Below are 19695 nucleotides of genomic sequence, written 5' to 3'. Positions count from 1 at the left end.
TAAAGGCAAAATAGTTGGCAGATCAAAGAGCATTGCTCTGAGTGATGAACCATTACATGGTACAAGACAAATAAAGATAAAATTGAGAGAGGCAGCCAAAGGGGTGGTGCACGACCAGAGGGGAATGTAGGCATTGCCAGGAGTAGAGCCTGAATGTGGGAAAGTGGGTGAACAACTTCAGGGTTCAGACTGCTTTCCCAGAGAGACAGAGAGAGAGAGGAGGGGACGAGACTTTGAGGCGGGGAGAGAGAAATTCTGTCGGAGTCACCTCTGCTGGGCACAGGGAGAGGCAGGGAAAACTCAGAAGGCGCCACTGGCAACGAAGACTGGAGTTGCCTTGGAGGAGGGCAGGAGCTGGGTAGAAGGGTTGGAGCTTTGGCCAAGCGCACTTGCAAGATCAGAGGGGACGCCTGGAAGGAGACTATCTGGCGGTCGCAGGGTGCAACGCTTCCCCGCCCGGGCGGAGCGAGGCTCAGACAGCACCCTGCCGCGGTGGTCCCAGCCTGCGCGCCCCTGTGCCCGCGCGCGTCTGTCTCTGCGCTCTGGGAACCGGGTCCTAGCACCGCAGACTTCCCATCCCTCGCCCGCCCTTTCCGTCTTTCTTCTCAACGCGCCCATAGACAATGGATGGCAACTCCCTGCTCTCCACGCCAAGGTAAGACCTGCTTCCCCCTCTGCCCAACCCAATGCCCATCAATCTCCGTTCTCTGCTACGAGGCGCTCACGAACTTGCCCTGCGGGCGCCGCGGTCTGTACGGGGCTCGCGAGGAAACCGAGGACTCTGAACTTACAATTAAGTCCGGCCGCGGCTGTGCGAGGAGCTCTGGGGAGATCGAGGTCCCTGTCAACTGGCCCACCAGGAGCGGTGCTGGGTGAGCCTGCGAGCCAGAGCAGCTCAGGGTGGGAGAGAGCTCGTGTCAGCCTCTAGGGCGGGGGGCTGGGGAAGCCTGGAGCTTGGACTTTCTGTGGACCCAGGCTGGAGAGGTGTCGCGCCTTGTAGAGAGACAGGGTCCAAGGCAGGGATGAAAATAGGAGGGAGCAGCGCTAGGGTAAAGTACCCCTACCTGCCGTCCCTCTGGACCCGGGCGAGTGTCTGCGGTTGCTGGGCTGGGGAGAGAGAGATGGGAGCGATTGCCCCTAACGCCCGACCGACCTAGACTGCCCCCGACGGAGACCCTGGATAGAACAGACCTCTGTCCGCCCCAGTCCCACCCTCCTCAGCTGCCCCCAACCTCCTGCCAGGCCACGAGTTTCTCCTTAACATCTCCGGCCTCCAGCGTTCCCCGACCACACCAGCCCTGGGGTCCGCACACGGGGGAGTCGGGACCCCCACCTTAGACGCTGCCAGGTGGCAGCAACATGTTTTCCCTGATTTGCGTTTCGTCCTGTCTCCGCTCCCTTTGCCTCTGCTCCGCGGTCCTTCCAACCCAGTCCTTTGCGAATCGAAGAAACAGATTTTAATATTTCTACCCGCGTAAACCTCAGGGGTGAATTGAGGCGGTCACTGGTTGGGTTCCGCCAGCCGGGCAGGTGGCTTTTGCTCTCTTTGTGCTCCGCGCGGAGCGTGCACGCCGAGAGCGCAGGGTGCTGCCGCCGGCACAGCCCCACCTTTCCTAGGCAAAAGGGGCTTCGTGTTGACCGTTCTGTCATCCCTTACTTCCTCTTTTCCCCAAGCGAACGTTTAGGCAGCTTCCCGCCGCGTATCAGGCTCTGGGATAAACATATGAAGCTCGAATTCTTGGAGAGCACTTCAATCCAACATCCACGGGCTAAAGCACACACGGAGCTGGTACTACACTGCCGAGTAGTCGAGATGGGGGTGGGCCTGGACTGGGGAGTGGTAGAGGACGGACACCGCTCTTCAACCCTGTTAAAGACTGCCATCTAGAGGCGCGAAGTATTTATATTCCGTAAGGAAATAGAGCTTTCCCAGCTCCGCAGGCATTTCCTCTTTGAGCATCCCTTCCCCGGCGGGCTAGCAAAGGGCTCTAAAAAGATTTCTAAGCGTGGCCTGAAGCTGCTCAAATCTCTGTGAAGCCAAACACGGTCAAACTACCACTAAGTCATTCCATTCCATCCTAATGTATGAAAAAGTTAATAAGAACCACAGGAATACTTTTTAAAACTTCAGATAGATAGATAGATAGATAGATAGATAGATAGATAGATAGATAGATAGATAGATAGATAGATAGATGATAGATAGATAGATAGATAGATAGATAGATAGATAGATAGATAGATAGATAGATAGACAGTCATTATTTTTAGTTTAAAGTGTGAGGCATTTGAAAGTCAAGCAAACTGGGGGTTCACTTTCTGCCCTGTCTGTTCTACAGCCTAAGGTCTTTAGAATTGAAATGGTGAGCTGTGTGGTTCCAACATCCCAAGAGAGACATTTTCGAAAGGAGAGTGCTTGCTCTAAATCCAGTATTGCTGACCAATACTGTCGTGCTCGAATCGGGATTATATATCTATTCAAATGCTGAGACATTTTCTAAAATATTAGAAACACATTATGCCAATAACTCCTTAAAATTATTTCTATTGCAGTACTCTAAAGTGACCTTTTAAAGAGCAAACTAACTGCAGTGAAATTGCTCTGTATCTTGTAGTAGCCTGTAAAAATGTTAATATAGAATTAACATCAGCTGCAGCAAATTAAACCTTTTGAATATTACTGTTTATTCACCAAGACACGTCACATTTCTACAACTCAGTGTAATAATTCAGCTACTTTATTAGGGTCCTTATTCATATAAAAAGACTCAGTTCATTTTATCGCCTATTTCATTGACTACAAGAAATCCAATTTTCTTTCTATAATATTTAATTGATATGCCAAAAATGAACTAGAATTTTAAAACAATGTGTAGAAATATTATATTCATTGTACCACTTGGCCACAAAACTTTGAAATTTAGATAATTGATGACGATACTTTATACAAACTTTTCAAGAAAATGGCACTCAAGGGGAAAAATCAAATTGTTATAAATCAATATCTGTGTTGTCAAAATCTGAAATGTTTTCAGTATCTAATAAAATTAAGCTGGTGATTATAAATCACTGTTTCTCTTAAGAATTATAAAACAATTTGACACTAACAATTGGGCAGATATGACAAAATGATTTTGTAATATATCAAGTTAATTATGGAATATATTTTTGTGTTGGATTTTAGACTTTAAATTTTTTAATGAATCAAAGATAGAAATTACTGAAATTTTAATCAGTGTTCTGTGGAGATTGATCTTATAATTTTATTTGATGCATATACTTTAGAAATTTTGAAGGATGGTTTTTTAAAAAGGAATTATTTATGGTTTTTTAAAGTTATCCCACTGTATTACCTTATCTCTGTGAAAGCTCCAATGAGGTTTTACTTTGAATATTTTCATCTTTAAATGTGCAATGTTATGTGGATTACATTACAGATTTATTTAAACCACTGTTTGTCAAAGCTGGGAGGTGTCTCAAAGAAGGAAGCTGAGCTGTGGAAGGATGAAATTTTCCTGTGTTAGTTGCATTGTAGACCCAGAACCCAAATGTTTTCTGACTAGTAGTCTAGTTCAAGGAAAAAAAAAAGAGGGATTTTTTCTTTTTCTTTTTTTTTTTTTAGATCTAAAAGTTTGGGTAAAGATTCTTTAGTCATCTCTTTTACAAAAAGTTTATTTGGTTTGCTAAGGTTACATAACTAGGAATTATGAAAATAAAACAGAATCCAGGATTCTCACCCACTGTGTTCTATTGCTGTAGTACATTATACTACAATACATAGTTACCTCTTACAAAAGGAATGTCGGTCTCACATTGGTAACTAGTGTGTGGATAGTAAAGGTGGTATTTTTTAAATGTTATCCCATATATTAAATTATTTGATCATCACATCCCTGTGAGTTAATTATGACAGATATAATTGTCTCCACTTCCTTGTTGAAAAAATTGGAGTAAAAAGAAATTAAATGAAGAAAATAATTAGATTAAAAAATCTACACAGTAGTATGTAGCAGAGCTAGGTTGTCTACAAAGTTCTTCTGACTTCAAGTTCAGTTTTCTTTTTTGTATTGATTGAAAATCCACACTTTATTTTAACTAGGGGTAGAGGGGAAGAGATCCTGGTGCACAGTTTGGACAAACGCTGATATCATTGGAACACATGGGGGCAGACTAAAAGCCAGATCTTCATTTAAAGCCAGCAAACGCTGAAAATACCACTTTTGCAAACAGAAATAATTTGTCACCTTGACCGTATTTAAGCTTGAATTTGAAATTTAAGAAAGAAGCCTTCTCTTATTTTCTAAATCACTTGCAGTTTTTATAATTTAGTTTTGTTCTTTTTATTCTGTTTGGCTTACTGGATTGTATTTCAGTAATAATGTCAGGTTTTTTATTGGAGTATAGATGATTTACAATGTTGTGTTAGTTTCAGGTGTACAGCAAAGTGATTCAGTTATACATATACATATATCCATTCTTTTTCAGATACGTTTCCCACTTAGGTTATTACAGAATATTGAGTAGAATTCCCTGTGCTATACAGTAGGTCCTTGTTGATTATCTATTTTATATATAGTAGTGTGTATATATGCTAATCCCAAACACCTAATTTCCCCCCTCCATGGCACTCTGAATGAAAAAAACATTAAAGACAGACTTTTGAAAAATAGGTATTTTGATTTAAATTTCCCATCAGTTTATTTTAACCAAGCCTAAGTTTAACCTAGCAATAAAACTAAAGCCCATCAGAATCAAAATTTTGTCTCTAAGAATGTTAGTTTTATGGGAAAACAAACAAACAAACTATTTTTTTAATGGGGCAAGCAACCCAATGCTATAAACTAAAGTCCTCCATCAACAAATTTTTATTGAAAGATTATCTGTTTTCAAATTTAAATAAAAAGAGAAATTCAAGAGCATATTTACATTTCTATTTTTCTATTTATCAGAAACTCCGAAAAAAATTAATCTATCACTCTTAGCAAGTTGGGGATCAGGGACAAATATCAGATTCTGTCTTAAATCTAAACTTGAGATTATTCTCTATCTTGGAATGCATGTTCTTTACAAGACCAGAGCTGATGTGGCCACATTCCCCAATTTATAATTCTCAGGGAAACACTGCCCAGGAGGTGCTATTTATTATAGAGAAAGAAATTAGAAATTAGAAAGCCCTGGTGCTCAGGACTCTGAGATCCTACATTGCTGAGGGGTAATAAATATCTGAAGAATAGACGGAAACTGTGAAGGCAGTTTCCCATAGAAACATTATAAAAAGTCTTGAAACCCACCATTTATGCTACTTTTCACACCCTGACACTTTTAGGGGCCCCTGATCTCCATCCCTGTGGTTCCTTTAGTAAAATATGTATCTGCTGCCAGATAATCAATTTGCAAATGAACTATTAGAACTCATCTCATTCACAAAGGGCACCTTCATCTAGTATTATTCATCTGAATGGAGTTTTACTCTGTGATTGAAGGTTACGGCTATAAGGAATTGTAAGGAGGGGAAGAGGAAAAAATGGTGTATTTGATATTGGGAGACTATTGGGAGATGTAGTGCTTAATGCTGTTCTTAACTTAACGGTTGTGACTGTGGAATTAATTGCTTGACTTGTTGATTCTCCGCCTCCTCCTGTTTACAATAACGTATACCCTACATATACTGATCTTCTGGGTCCTTTTCACTTCTAACCATCTCTAATGCCATGACCTTTATTGTAGCAGTGACTCTCAACTGGGCATGATATGGATAAGCATCTCATTCTCTTGAAATATACAGGCAAAATCAAGGCATTTAAAAAAAAAAAAAAACCCGAAGAAACACTCACCCATCCAAAAGAAAGCCCAGTTCAGAGAATGGGTTAATTTGTTTTTAAATCCCCATCAACCTGAGTTTCAGAATGAGCAAAACGTGGAGCAGAGCCCTCAACCAATCCATGATGGACACATAGGATGAGAAAGAAATAGACCTTTGTCATTTTAATCCCCTGGGATTTTGGAGTTGTTTGATTCTGCTGCATCACCTAGTCCACTGTGCCTTACCCTGTCACCTTCAGGGTTGAAATGGTCGGTGGTCTGATGGGCTGCTGACTCGCTTGTGAAGGTTTCCAAAGGATCTCACAGATTCTCGTCTTGCCCTGAACTTCAAAATATCCTCATCACTATCTAACAGTATATTCCTGGTGTAGTGATATAAGGATGGGGTTGGAGAAAGGGAGGAATGGAATTCACCCTAATTGTTGAATCAGTCAGGAACAAGGCCATATAGACCAGTTCTAGGCAATAACAATAAATACAGTGACCTGTAGGTCTCTCCTCCTAAGGACATGGAGTGCGAACTAGGAATCTCACTCATCCTGATATCAGTTCACACCCTGCCCATTTCACAGTCTCACACAGCTGCTGCTATTTAAGGACATAGTAGGGCATCATCTACACATTTAACTCATGCAAATTCAATACTACACGTTCATTTTCCTTTTTTATTCTTCCATTTCTCTGGCTCTCTTTCATTATTAAAAATATGGTAAGCTTATGTTTAACTTGTATTTCTATCACATATTGTATATTTCTATATAGTGTGCACACACCAAAAAACAAAACTTCATTAGACTTTTTCGCAAAATCCAACATGCCATGATTTATAAGCTTCTTAAAGGATTTTCAAAGGTTATTTTGACTCCACACAATTTTCAAGATAGGCTATGACATTAGACCTGAAATCCCACATTAGCTGCTTCTCTGTTTCACAGTGATTGTCAAAACACTGATTTTGGTAACATGTCTCCATGAGAAGAGGAAGACTGGAGAGTCACTCAGGCAGCACTCTCTCCTGACACCTTCATGATTCTGGGATAGAGGAAGACCCAGTTCCTGCCCTCCTTGCATATCATCTTGGTGGCAGTTGGGCTTTGTGAGGAAGGAGACATACTAGGAAGTTGATACCCAGAACCCCGCGACTAGATTCTCTTTTCATTTCCTGAGTGACCTCTCTCAGGCTAACCAAATGGATCAGTCCTCTTTCTGATTCTCAGCGCATTGACATGAAGGAGAGTTGACCTCTAACTTCTTAAAACAAGTTTTCCCTAATGAGAAATTTACCTACAAGATATGCCATTTGAAATATCACATCCTTTTCTCTCTGTGCTGAGGAAATGGGAACCCATCGAGCATGGGATGTTGGCGCTCCAGAGGACATTGGTAATGGCCACCTTGCTCAGCCCTTTTCCTTTACAGATTAAAAAACTGAAGTCAAGAAAAGTTAAATGAATTAATCAAATCATACAAATATTTATAGATGGGGCCAAGAATGAAATCCTGACCTCCTGATTCCTATACTTACCACTGCATTGGATTTATTAAAATAATAAAAATAGCTCCAAAAAGTAGTTGGAAGCTCTTGGAATTTTGGGGTACAACAGAACTTGTCAATCACCTATGTCTAAATACCTTCCTTATTTTTCCTTAAGAAAAATAATATTTTTATGATTGCTCATGTCTCCATTTCACTTCAGCTGCCAGAAATGCCAGAAACAAGTTAAAAGTTTAATTATGACAACAGTGTAGGAGTTTACAACTTAAATATCTATGCTGTTTTTAACCATGATACTAACCTCTTGCCATAATGTCTATTTTCCTTAGCGGAGTTTTAACTCATGTTCGACCATTTTATTGTATATATATTTTCTGTTAGCTGTCATAAATTTTTAGTGGAACAAGATGGATATCCATTATTAAACCAATCATGCAGTCAATCAATCAGTTTCTTTATAAGCAATGCAAAAGAATAATGTTCTTCTGTATTAGAAGAATTAAATTGATTGTGACAAATTGGAACTCATATGGATCAATGGTCTATTCATATTTAATTAGACTTTCTTTGGTGACAGACTGACTGTATCTGAAAAGTCATAAGCAGTTTCTTCAAAGTGATTATTAGATTATTAACATTAAAGTAAAACCAGCTGTTTTAGAATAAATGTAAAATAAAATGTGAAAGTTTTGTGGGATGTAATTCTCAATTACTTATTAAACATGATGTTACACATTTATTTTAAATGTATGTGGATACGTAATGAATATCAATTTGTATCAAGGGTATTATTACCTAAAAGTGCCATTTTTAGTTTGTACATTTTACATTTCAGACTACTTTGCTCAGGTATTAAAATGCATTAAATAAAATAATAGGAATTTTAAAATATTTAGTTTTGCTTCCAAAGATACAAGGAGAGTTGATCATTTTCTCCCATACTTCAGTACTAACGTAAGTTAAACAACATACTTAGTTGTTTCTGTCCTAAAAATCTATAATTTTGAACATAATAAAAAGAACAGAATAAGAATTCAGTAAATGACTTCTGATACATTGTGCCTATGAATAGATTTATCTGTTCAATTACAGTTTGATCTGCCAGTTCTTCCACTTAATTTATGCAGACAAAAAAATTCAATAATTTATCTGGGTAATTCAGACCAAAAATCATATAAAAATAAAAAATACTTGTCTACTTGAAAGGAAAGACTGAAACCTAGTGATTTGAATGCCATTTCATCATGTGAGGATAATTGGAACCTGGAAAAGGGCACATAAATTTCCTACAGAGAAGACTAAACATCATTAAATAGTGAAAAAATATGTTTGATTAGAAATTTATCTTTAAGAATAATAAAATTTATAAAAATCAGTTCAATTTATCAATATTTTAAAAATAGAAAGTGTGAATTATGAAATAAACAAATAATGAATCTGGTGTTGATCGGATTGGAAGATCATAATTTTTCCTTTAAAGTTGTATGTTAACGTGGCACTTTCTGTCACAATATCATGAAGAATGTCAGTTCTGTAAATATATTCAGTAGCCTCATCAGTTGTGCCAATTGTTCTTTTAAGTCCGATTCTCAAATCAGTCCCCTGTGAAATATCTGTCATGTCACAAACCTCACTGATTTTCTCTTCCTCCGATTTTAACTGCTCTCGCTCAGACAGACTCTCATTTGCTGACAGTTTGATATGTGATAAAGAGTTCTCCCACATCATTTTCTTCTCCTTTCTGAAACCCTGCATTTTATGCAAGATTTGCCATTTCAATTTATTAATGTTTTATTTAAATAAAACTCACGACATCTTAAATCACCAACAGGCAACTACCAAAGGTGTTGATGCCATGGGCAGAGATAAACACTCAAGTTAGGCGGGGAGGGATCTTCGCTGGAGAGTAATTGTGAGCTGTCTGTCCATTAGTTAGTGAAACTTTTGCTTTCTTACACAACCTTTTAACTGAAAAGACTGGAAAATGAATAACAAGGACACCTGATCTTCAGGGAGACAATTTCCAATGACTTTAAATTTACCAGATTTTCTCCATTGAAGGCACTGCTGAAAATCTTTTCCATTTTCCAAACATTATCTTATAGATGAGTGAATTATCTAATGAAGCAATGCAGGTACAATTGACTATTTCAAAAGCCTCAAACAATCTGCTGGGAAATTCTCCACTGTAGTTAAGACTACAGAGGTCTTTCTGTTTCCAAAATATCTCACAATTATTAGTCCATTTTTAATATACAGGAAGTAATTTGAGTTGAATGAATGAAAAACACCAAACAGTGTTCCAGGATAATGTCAATGCTTTTCTTCTCCCTTTCTATAAGACTACCGTGTTGATCAAAGTCTAAAAGGCAACAAGTATATCAATTGGATTAAAACCGTGTGGTAGGTCTTCTGACGGTGTCTGTGGTGACCAAGGTCTGGATGAAACAGATCCAGGTCTAATCCCTCACAGTCACCGAATCACTAATCCCTATAATGGGTCCCTTTATGCCTCTGAGGAGAGCAAAATAAATGCTACCACAGAAACAAGCTTTTTTTGTGGAGGATTAGAGTCAAATGTAAGACAGATATAAGCCTTTAAAAACAAAATACATTCATTAATGTATTTATTTAGTACAGACAGACCACTGTCTGCATCTGTGGGTACTGCATCCTCAAATTCAACCAACTGCACATCCTGTACTATGTTTATGATCCAAAGCTTGTTGAATCTGTAGATGCAGAACCCACAGATAAGGAAGACCAACCTTGGGACCTGAGCATCTGTGTATTTTGGTATCTGAAGTGGGTCTTGGAACCATTCCCCCCTCGGATAACGAGAGACAACTGTATTGTATATTTGAAAATTGCTAAAAGAGTAGATTTTAAAAGTTCTCGCCACACACACAAAAAAATGGTAATTATGTAAACTGACGGACGTGTTAACTAACCTTATGGTGGTAACTATTTGGCAACATGTGCATATATCAAATCATATTACATTGTACATCTTAAATTTACACATTGTTATATACCAATTATATTTCAGAAAAGCTGGAAAAAAATACTGCCTGCATTTGAAAACACTCATGTTGACCAATTATACTCATTATAATTAGGTACAGTTGTCTTTTCAGTATCTCTTATTCAATAAAGGAAGGAGAGGGGTATAAAATGAGAGGGAGAGAGAGAGAAGAAACAAATGTAAAAAATGGGGAGGGGCGGTGAGAATATGTCACTTAGGTACCTTAAGCTGCATCTTACATGGTGGGCACAAAAGCTGATGGAATTCAATCAAAAATATTTTGCCCCTAACATGTGCTAAGTGTACAATAAATATAATTTTCTTTGTTTTTTAAAAAATCAATCCCTATCTATCTAGTCTCCATATGACTCAATCGGCTTAATAATCAATCTCAGTCATTAAAGGGACTCTCTTCCCCTCTCTATGATCTCACAAGAATCCAAACCTACCAGAAAAAATTGGGTAGTGTCTGTAATCCCCAATCTATCATTGTTTCTGATGATATCTTGTCTTCCACTGACACGCAATCACTTTCTGCTCACTTTAAAAGTGGGACAACAGGATCTTTGCTTTATCTAAGAGCCCTAATACTTAATGACTCAGCTTCTGTCAGCTCAACATAGTCATTCCTTTCAGAGTTCTACCACCTTCTCATGACATTTACTCTAAGAAAGGCTGGGTTCCCTCTCTCTGTGGTTTCTACCAACCTCTATACCCTTCCTAACTCCTGTTGCTTCTCAAAGTCAAGTTAGTATAGAAATACGTGATATATGTGTGCGACACAATCCCCGTTGTCAATATTAACAGTAAACAACTATTTTATTGAATTCTTTCCACTAAATATTGACAACTTTTGAGTGAATGCATGAATATAATTTATTAAAAATGGCCCATTTCGTGGTCTTGTTCAGGCTTAAACTAAGATAAAACTTACCAATAGATAATCAAGGGGAAGAATCTAACTGATTTGGACAATTAGTATAATTCAAATCTAAGGGACTTTTCCATAAAGTAGTACCTATGTCATAATTAATTACTGAAATTCACCTAAATTCTCCAACTGAACTCTTCTGATTCTCAAATGCCGTTTTTAAAAGGCAGCAAGCATGAAAAGAGTTTCTCATTCTGGGGACCTACTTTTTTTCCTCTAACCTCATCTGTTTGGAATTAAAGTGCATAGAAACAGCCAATCCCAGGCTCTGAAGAGTCTGATGCCTGACCCTACATGGCTCAAGATTAATTTCTTAAAGAAAGAATATGAATGGTTTACAACCAAAGTCTATCAAAAATAAAAACAGAGTGAATTCTGAGTAATTTTTAAACACCTTTCATCTTCTAATGACTCCTTCCCCTGAGTCACCATTTTTGTTTACGAATTGTACTTCTGAAGGAATATGAGTTTGAACCATGCTCTGATTTAATACAACATAGTAAATAGCAAACCCAGAATCATTTCTGCCTATGGTACTGGCTACCCTACAAACAAGACATTGCAACTGATTAACACATACTTAATAGAAGGGCACAAAAGCTTGGAGGTAAAGGTGGCAAGAACAAAGAATCAAAGGTTCTAATCAGGTGAAGTTTGTAAAATTGGATTAGGTGTCATGAGGATTTGTGCTTCTGAGCAAATACCTCATAAACCTTTTTTTTCTCACTGATGGCTGAAATTCATGTAGCAGGTGACAATTCAAACACTATCATTCTGAAGCAAAACAGCATTGTTTCTAGATTGGACCAATTCAGTAGCTTCTCACTTACATCTACTGAGAATGCCTACAATGTCTCACATAGACTCACCCTTACCTTCCTATCCAACATTTCCTTGGCTTACATTCTCCCTCACTGTCTAAGCACCAGCTGGGTTGATCTACTTTTGGTCGTTCCTACACACCAGGTCTCTTTGCCTGGATGCCTTCCTCTTCTTTGCCTGATTAATTCCTATTCATTCTTTGGAAGCCAGATTCTCAGTGAAGCTTTCCCTGGGCTCCCTTTACTAACTCAAACCTTCCTCTAAAGATCACAGTTTACACTATACTCTAGTCTATTAAGTGTGCAGTAGCATTATGTCTAAAAAAACAATGTACACACCTTAATTTAAAAACACTATTGCTAAAAATGCTAACCATCATCTGAGGCTTCATCGAGTCATGATCTTTTTGCAAGAGTAAAATCAAAGATCACTGATCATAGATCACCATAACAAATATATTAATAATTTAAAAGTTTGGAATATTGCAAGAATTACCGAAATTTTACAGAGACAAGAAGCGAGCAAGTGCTGTTAGAAAAATGACACCAATAGACTTGCTTGACATAGGACTGCCACAAACCTTCAATTTGTAAAAATAAAATAAAATAAAAAGCAATATCTGCAAAGTGAAATAAAATGAGGTATGCCTGTATATTACAATATTTCATTTAGAAGGTTCACACAGATCCAGCTAAAGACCATTTGAATTTCATGATCATGGAGAAGACTAACATGATTAATACAATATTCCACTTCCCCTACTTCCAAGCCCACAGATTCCACTGACGGTATCAACTCTCAGATTCATTCAAAACATCACACTAAGCTGAATTTCCTCCTCTCCAATCTATATTTTGACTCATTTCTGTCTTCCCTAAAATGATGGTTTTATATTAAAAGCCTTATCTTGCAGCTGAAGGTAGTGAATGCCACTTCCCTTTGCTTCCTTTCCTAATGAACAGGACTCTAATGGCTTCAGGCTCCTAGCACCAGAACACATTCCCAGCAGCAGTCTGGAGAGAGATTTTAAACGCACACTTATATGGAAATTATTTCCTCAGATATAGTGAGGATGGCATAGAAGTGAGGCGCATGGTCTTCTGTGATGAGAAATAAGGATGGAGAAGAAGCCAAGGGCTCGACGATGAAAGACCCACAGTCCATTGGCCAAGATGGACTTAACATTTCCCTCATCTTGACTAAACTTTAGTCATCATCTTCCTGACTCCAGGACCAGACTTATCTTTTCTTAGAGGTTATTTTTTTTTAGATAACTTATACTTTTAAATTCTTTCTCTGCCCCTCTGAGATATAAATATTTTCAAAAGCCTCTTGCCAGTTTTACAACCCAGGAATGTCTTTCTTAAGGACCTGGAAGACTTCTGTTTGAAATATAAACATCATGGGACATAACATGTCTATCTTCCAATTTCTTTGGGAGGGTAGGAGCCTGAATTCTGTGGGTACCTTGCTCCAAGTTATAGAACTATCCCACATCATGGAGATATGAGTTTCTTTTTCCTTTGGGTAAGGACGATTAACAAAAACGATGGCCTATGCTCCCCCCACCAACCACCACCATCCCTGTTCTTAAAAAATCTCCACCCTTTGTTTCAATGGAATTGAGTTCAGACTGAATTCTGGTCTCTCCCCCCTATTGTAATCACCTTGAATAAAGTCTTTCTTACCTGTTTAACTTTGGTACAAATTTGCTTTGAGATTATGCTTAGGAATCTTGATTATGTCTAAGTTGTTAGTAGGACAGTGGTGGAGAGCTCCGACTTGGCGGTCCTACAACCTAGACTAGAATTCTGACTCTTCCACTGCTCATTTGTAAATTACTTCACCCCTCAGTCTGTTTCTTCATCTATGACACACGAGAAAGCATTGAATTCTTTCATAGATAAAAAGAATGGAAAGAAGGGGATAGGATGCAAAATGTATTTAGAGAGTAAAATTGGAAGGATATGATAATCGATTAGATATTAGGGGTGAGAGGAAAAGGATTCAAAGATAAATTCCAAGTTGTTTTAGCTTGGAAATTTGGGGTTGATTGTAACAGAAAAAGCTGAGCTGAAAATTCATGGGGAAAGGCAGATCAGGTAGAAATAAGTTGACCTTGAGATAGATGCAGAACATATCGATGGAGACATCCCACAGGCTGTTAAGTAATCAAATCTGAAGCTCAAGGAGAAGTCTGGAGTGAGAGAATGAATCTAGACCAATGTATCAGAGGCATGAGATCTCTTGGGTGAATTGGTTAGGTAAGAATAGCTCTCCTTTTCTCACTCCCAATTCTCATCCTCCTGAATTTTTAATATCTTGTTAAATATATATATTTTAATTTTCCTGGTGGGCCCCATTTTCACTCTATAGCAATGACAATAGAATTCAGTCTCTTGGACTTTGACTTTTCATGCTCCTTAGGACATACCTTAAATTTGCCTCTGGTTCTTCCCACTCCTGGCTATTTTAACCACCTCCAGACTGGAACTGACTGTGGTTGGTCTCTTGGCCCTATTTTAAGGGGTAAAATAATACAGACTATGCTGGAAAAGAAAGAAGTAAAATACAATCACAATGATCTTACTTGTGCATATTTTATTTCCACATAGCCTTCTGAGGTCTGAAAAAGAAGAAAGTAGGTGAAGAGTGTAGTTAGTGGACAATTTGGACAATAAATAGGAAGTTGCTTGGATGATCAACACTGAACATTAGCACTGATTAACAGTCTCCCTGTTGCTTTGCCTTTGTGCAGTCACAGACAAATCCATGAGTATGTTGTCCATTCTACCGCATAATTCCTGACCTTTTGTGAGCACATCAGTCATAATTTGCTTCAGTGAGCTTGGCATGTTGTTGTGCCCTTGGCATTTCCACATCAGTCTTGTGCATTTTGCAGCAGATTAATAACTATGGCTTAATAAAAAGCAACTCTATTTAAAATTTGGTTTCTCGTTTTTCTGGGTAATTTTACTTTCCTTTCAAGAATCATAATTATTCAGCCTAGACAAAACAACTACTGCCCATCTGTGACCATCTAAATAGTCTGTGAAAATATTTCAGGCTATGTGTTTATTTCCAAATCTATCCAATGAAGCTGTCCTAGCAATTGTAAAACAATCAGACTCACCCAAATTCCAGGGGTCTCCATTGGCTATCCCTGTCCTTACATACATATACTGTTCCTGAGCTTTCTTCCACTGCCTTCCCCCAAATAATACCTCCTTATCCCCCATATTAATAAGAGGCCTATGTAATAGAAGCACACGCAATGAGGCAAATAAACTCAGAAATCCTCTGAAAGCAATTTCCATTAAAAAAAAAATGTAAAAAGAGGATAACAGGTGTTTTATTGCAAGTTATCCAGCTGCTTTATTCCTTTCTCATTGTTCTGCTTTCTTTGAGACAGTGAGTGGAGAGCCCTGAAATATTCAGATATATATTCAATCGTTCAGTTCATTTGGCTATTTTCTTTCCATGATATTCAGTACACAACTCTTTGTGAACATTTAATTTACTTTTTTGTTGTTGTTGCTGTGTAGATAATGCTTTATAATAGAAAAATCCCAAGGCGTGGAATTGGAAGACTTGGGGTTAAGAGCATATTCTTTGATATACTGTGTGACTTCGGCAAAATTGTTTAACTATCCTGAACTTGTGTATTAATGTTTCCCGAATCACTTCTCATTATTCGTGTGCAGAAAAAAAACCAAAAAACAAAAAACTAGGCAACCTGTGTGAAAATATTCACTATATAAAAGTAATATTCAAGTGTGATTTTTTCAGTCTCTTACATATTTTTACTTCTATGTATTGCCTTTTTTTTTTTTTTTGTCTTTCTCCTCCAATACAGGATAAACCCCAAGATGGTGAGGAGTTTTGTATGTTTTATTCACTGCAGTATCTTGAGCACTTCACACAGTTCTTGGTGCTCAGTAGCTATTTGTTGAAAGAATAAAAACAAGTGAATGCAGATTTCTACTTAGTTTTATAATTGCTCAGAATGAATATGTTCCTTCTGCTTTTTCTGCTTACAAAATGGCTAATGGAACTGTTAACATATCATTAGAAAGAAATCTCATTTTGATTGAATTTCAGAAGAAATTAAATGTTTGTGTGTTTCTAGAAGATCTTACCTTAGAAAATGAGAACTTCCGAAGTAAATCTGAGTCAATGACCAGAAGGTCTGGAATAGATAACTATAACTGTTTATTGATGTTAATTAGCTCTTGCACTTGTAATTTTGGTTGGTGGGATAAGCTTAAGTCCATCTGCAGTGGAGAAGAATATATCAGGAATACCAATATAAGTAAAGCTTCTTCATAATTCCCATTTGTAGTTCTCTTGCAATCGACATGTAGCTACATTTGAGACATGCATGTCAGATTCTTTGGGAAATCATACTGTAGACGCTATGACAGGATAGATAAAAGAGAGTAATCTTATTTCAAAGTAGGTCTTGAGGGGGTAAAAGGAGTCTTATTCTCTTAGTTGGCATATCTTAGCTTAATTCTTTCACAAGGGAAGACATTCCTCGCCATGGTGATCTTCTATATAGGACACGCTCAGTTCTGCTCTCCCAGGAAACTGGCTAATGAATTGGATGGCTTGCTGAGTTCCCTCCCTGAGCTACGATTAACAAGGGCTCCTAAACTTTGAGGCTTTGCTTTGCCCTCTTTGCGTGTGCCACATAGAAGTTCTACTTCCTGTGTGCAACTAGAATTTGCTATGAATATTAAATTTACAGGATTTGTCTCAGAAATATGTTTATAGCACTCTTGAACACTTTAGAAATAGGGACTAATTGTTTTAAGCCCCTAAGCAGCCTGGACGTCTCTTTACATAACCTCTCTAGCTGGATTTGCTCACTGTCTGCTCTCAGCTCACTTTTCTCAGTGGTAGCTAACGAAGCAATAGTATAAATCTACTGTGCCAATGGCTATATTGTCCTAATAATAAGGAAACCTGTTCAGCCTCACTAAAATTCTGTGCTCCACTTCCCCTAGAAAGGATGAAATGTGATTTCTAAGAACAAGCCGCACTTTCTTGAATCTTGGCTATTTGAGCATCTACAGAGTTATAAAATCTGAAATGCATATTTATATATACATATCATATTTTAAGGTCTTTTTAGTGAACAACCTTTTTATGCTGCTATAATTCATATGTGGCCTAATATTTGAGGTTCTCATTAATAATAGTTGCATATAGATTATAGCTATTTAATAATTTGTGTTCCAACTGCTTTATTCTCATCATCTACTTTTAGAAAGCAAAAAATTTTTACTCTTATCAAGTTTTATCTCAGAAATAGCTACCGCTGAATGAGTGAGAAGAGTATTCACTGCTAACCTTCAAACAGAGATGCTGGTATAATTGGCTTAAAATTTTATCTATAAATTGTGCAAAGGTATAATTTAGCCAGTAATACCTGTTATTACAATTTCTGAAGTGTTGCTCAAATTAAAACTTTAACTAAAAATTTCCTCTTAAATATAAAAGCTTAGAGGTATACTATAAAAATCTCCCTAATATTCTTTGCACGTTGAGAATGGTTTACATGTCACTTGGCTCACATACTATTTTTCATGAAGTGGAAAATGTAGATACATTTTTTCTCTTGAAAGCTCAATGTATTTAAGCCTTATAGCTTGGGACCTAATATGATGAGCTTCATTTATCTGTTTTTATTAATTCATTCACTATTATTTTAGTTGAATGAACCTATGAGAAATGAGAAAATAGATGTTTGATTATTTCCTCCATTTTTACGTCTCATTCTAAAACCTGATCATTTTAAAGTTGCTTTTTTAAACTGAACTAGAGTAAAGAGCCATGTCTAATATGCTGGACTGTGCTACTCAACTTCCATTAGGGTAAAAATGTTTTTGTGGGGAAAGCAATTCAGATCTGGCAGGGAGGCATCACGCGTGCTACTTGAATTTTGTATGTGAGTCACTTTATTTAAGGTTTTTCTACAAAAAGAAATCTACAAACACAATGACAAAGTGTTGTTATAATGAATTTATAACACACAAAAACTAAGATTTAAAAAGATTATTAATAAATTCACATATTGTGCTTTCTCTGCCTGAGCAGTTTGATATATCGTGTAGAAGTAAATTTCTAAAGTATGCTTGCTTTCCAAGAAAGAGATTGTGTGCTGTTCATAACTATATATAAGTACCATGTTTTTCAAACTAAAAATCAAGACACCTACTCTACCGAGTATGTGGTTTTGAAGTACAGTTCAGCAAATGATTTGAAATCAGGTCCATCTTGAAAAACGGAAGTCATTTTAGCTATACACTTAACTTTATTTTAAAATGAAGATGGTTTTATTTAATGTCTGAGGGGAACACATAATTATTATTACCTAATTATAGTATTATATAATAATTATCCATGGTAATAATTATTACCCTTGTTGTTATTGTTTTTGCTACAGCTTGTTGCTATTGTGTGAAATGTTTAACTGAGTAAGTAGGTACATTTAGGTCACTTAATTATCTACTTCCTTCTCCATCCAACTGCTTCTAATTCTTTATGAAAAGCTTTTCAGGAGATAGGTCAGTTTTTCCTAATTTGATCTTTTCGTCTGCTCACAAACATTATTAGATCTCTCTTGTCCCACCCACATGTTTCTCAACCTTAAAATCTATTGGTAATATTTTTCTTTCTCTGTGTCTTTCCCAACACCATAAGATAATTTTCAAGGCCTATCAGTTTTAACTCCAGTAATATTTTTAAAATTATTCATCATTCCTCTTGCTTAAAATGACTAAAATTGCTTTAAAATTTACTAAAAGAATTGAAAAGTAGATCATTTAATAAATTATTAGCTAAATATCAACAGGCCATCAAAGATAGACAGAAAATCTTAAAAGCAGCCAGAAAAAAAGATACAATGCCTTTAAATAAAATAGACAATTAGATTGACAGCTGACTTCACAAAAGCATAACTGGGATTCCCAAGATAATGAACTGATATCTTTGATATATGAAGGAAAATAATTGCCAGTTTAGAATTCTATATTCAGTGAAAATATCCTGCAAGAATAAATACAAATATTTTCTTACAGACAAAAGCTGGTAATGCTGTTTCTCACTAGAAAGAAAATTGTAGTGCATTTTAAATATATCAAGTGGTTACATTAAAAGTGGGATGGGGGCGTCCAAGAGGGAGGGCATATAGGTATACATATAGCTGATTCACTTCATTGTACAGCAGAAACTAACACAACATTGTAAAGCAATTATACTCCAATAAAAAAAAGTTGATATACTAAAAAAAAAGTAAATGGACTGAATGCTTCAATCAAAATGCAAAGGTTATCATTTGGATTTTTAAAAAATCAAATAAGGTAAGGCATTTTTAAAACATAAAATCCTGGGACTTCCCTGGTGGTGCAGTGGTTAAGAATCCACCTGGCGATGCAGGGGACACGGGTTCGATCCCTGGTCCAGGAAGATCCCACAAGCCACGGAGCAACTAAGCCCGTGTGCCACAACTACTGAGCCTGCACTCTAGAGCCCACGAGCCACAACTAGTGAGCCCACGTGCCACAATTACTGAAGCCTGCACACCTAGTGCCC

At 37.4% G+C, this 19695-nt stretch overlaps 1 protein-coding gene across 2 annotated transcripts in view; it reads left to right on the top strand.

Annotated features, from left to right (window-relative positions):
* The first annotated feature begins 247 nt into the window (after window positions 1-247).
* The window catches only part of LOC118897683 (SPHK1 interactor, AKAP domain containing), a 152000-nt gene continuing 132552 nt past the window's right edge, over window positions 248-19695 (top strand). For both annotated transcript variants that reach the window (XM_036856908.1, XM_036856907.1), the window contains exon 1: window positions 248-655. In XM_036856908.1, coding sequence (XP_036712803.1) covers window positions 624-655 — 32 coding nt within the window. In that variant the 5' untranslated portion in view covers window positions 248-623. The remainder of the gene's footprint in view (window positions 656-19695) is intronic.

The sequence above is a fragment of the Balaenoptera musculus genome, chromosome 7 (genome assembly GCF_009873245.2).
Source record: "Balaenoptera musculus isolate JJ_BM4_2016_0621 chromosome 7, mBalMus1.pri.v3, whole genome shotgun sequence".
Classification (NCBI taxonomy): Eukaryota; Metazoa; Chordata; class Mammalia; order Artiodactyla; family Balaenopteridae; genus Balaenoptera; species Balaenoptera musculus.
Note: the sequence above shows the minus strand (reverse complement) of the source record. Positions and strands in the feature narration are given on the sequence as shown.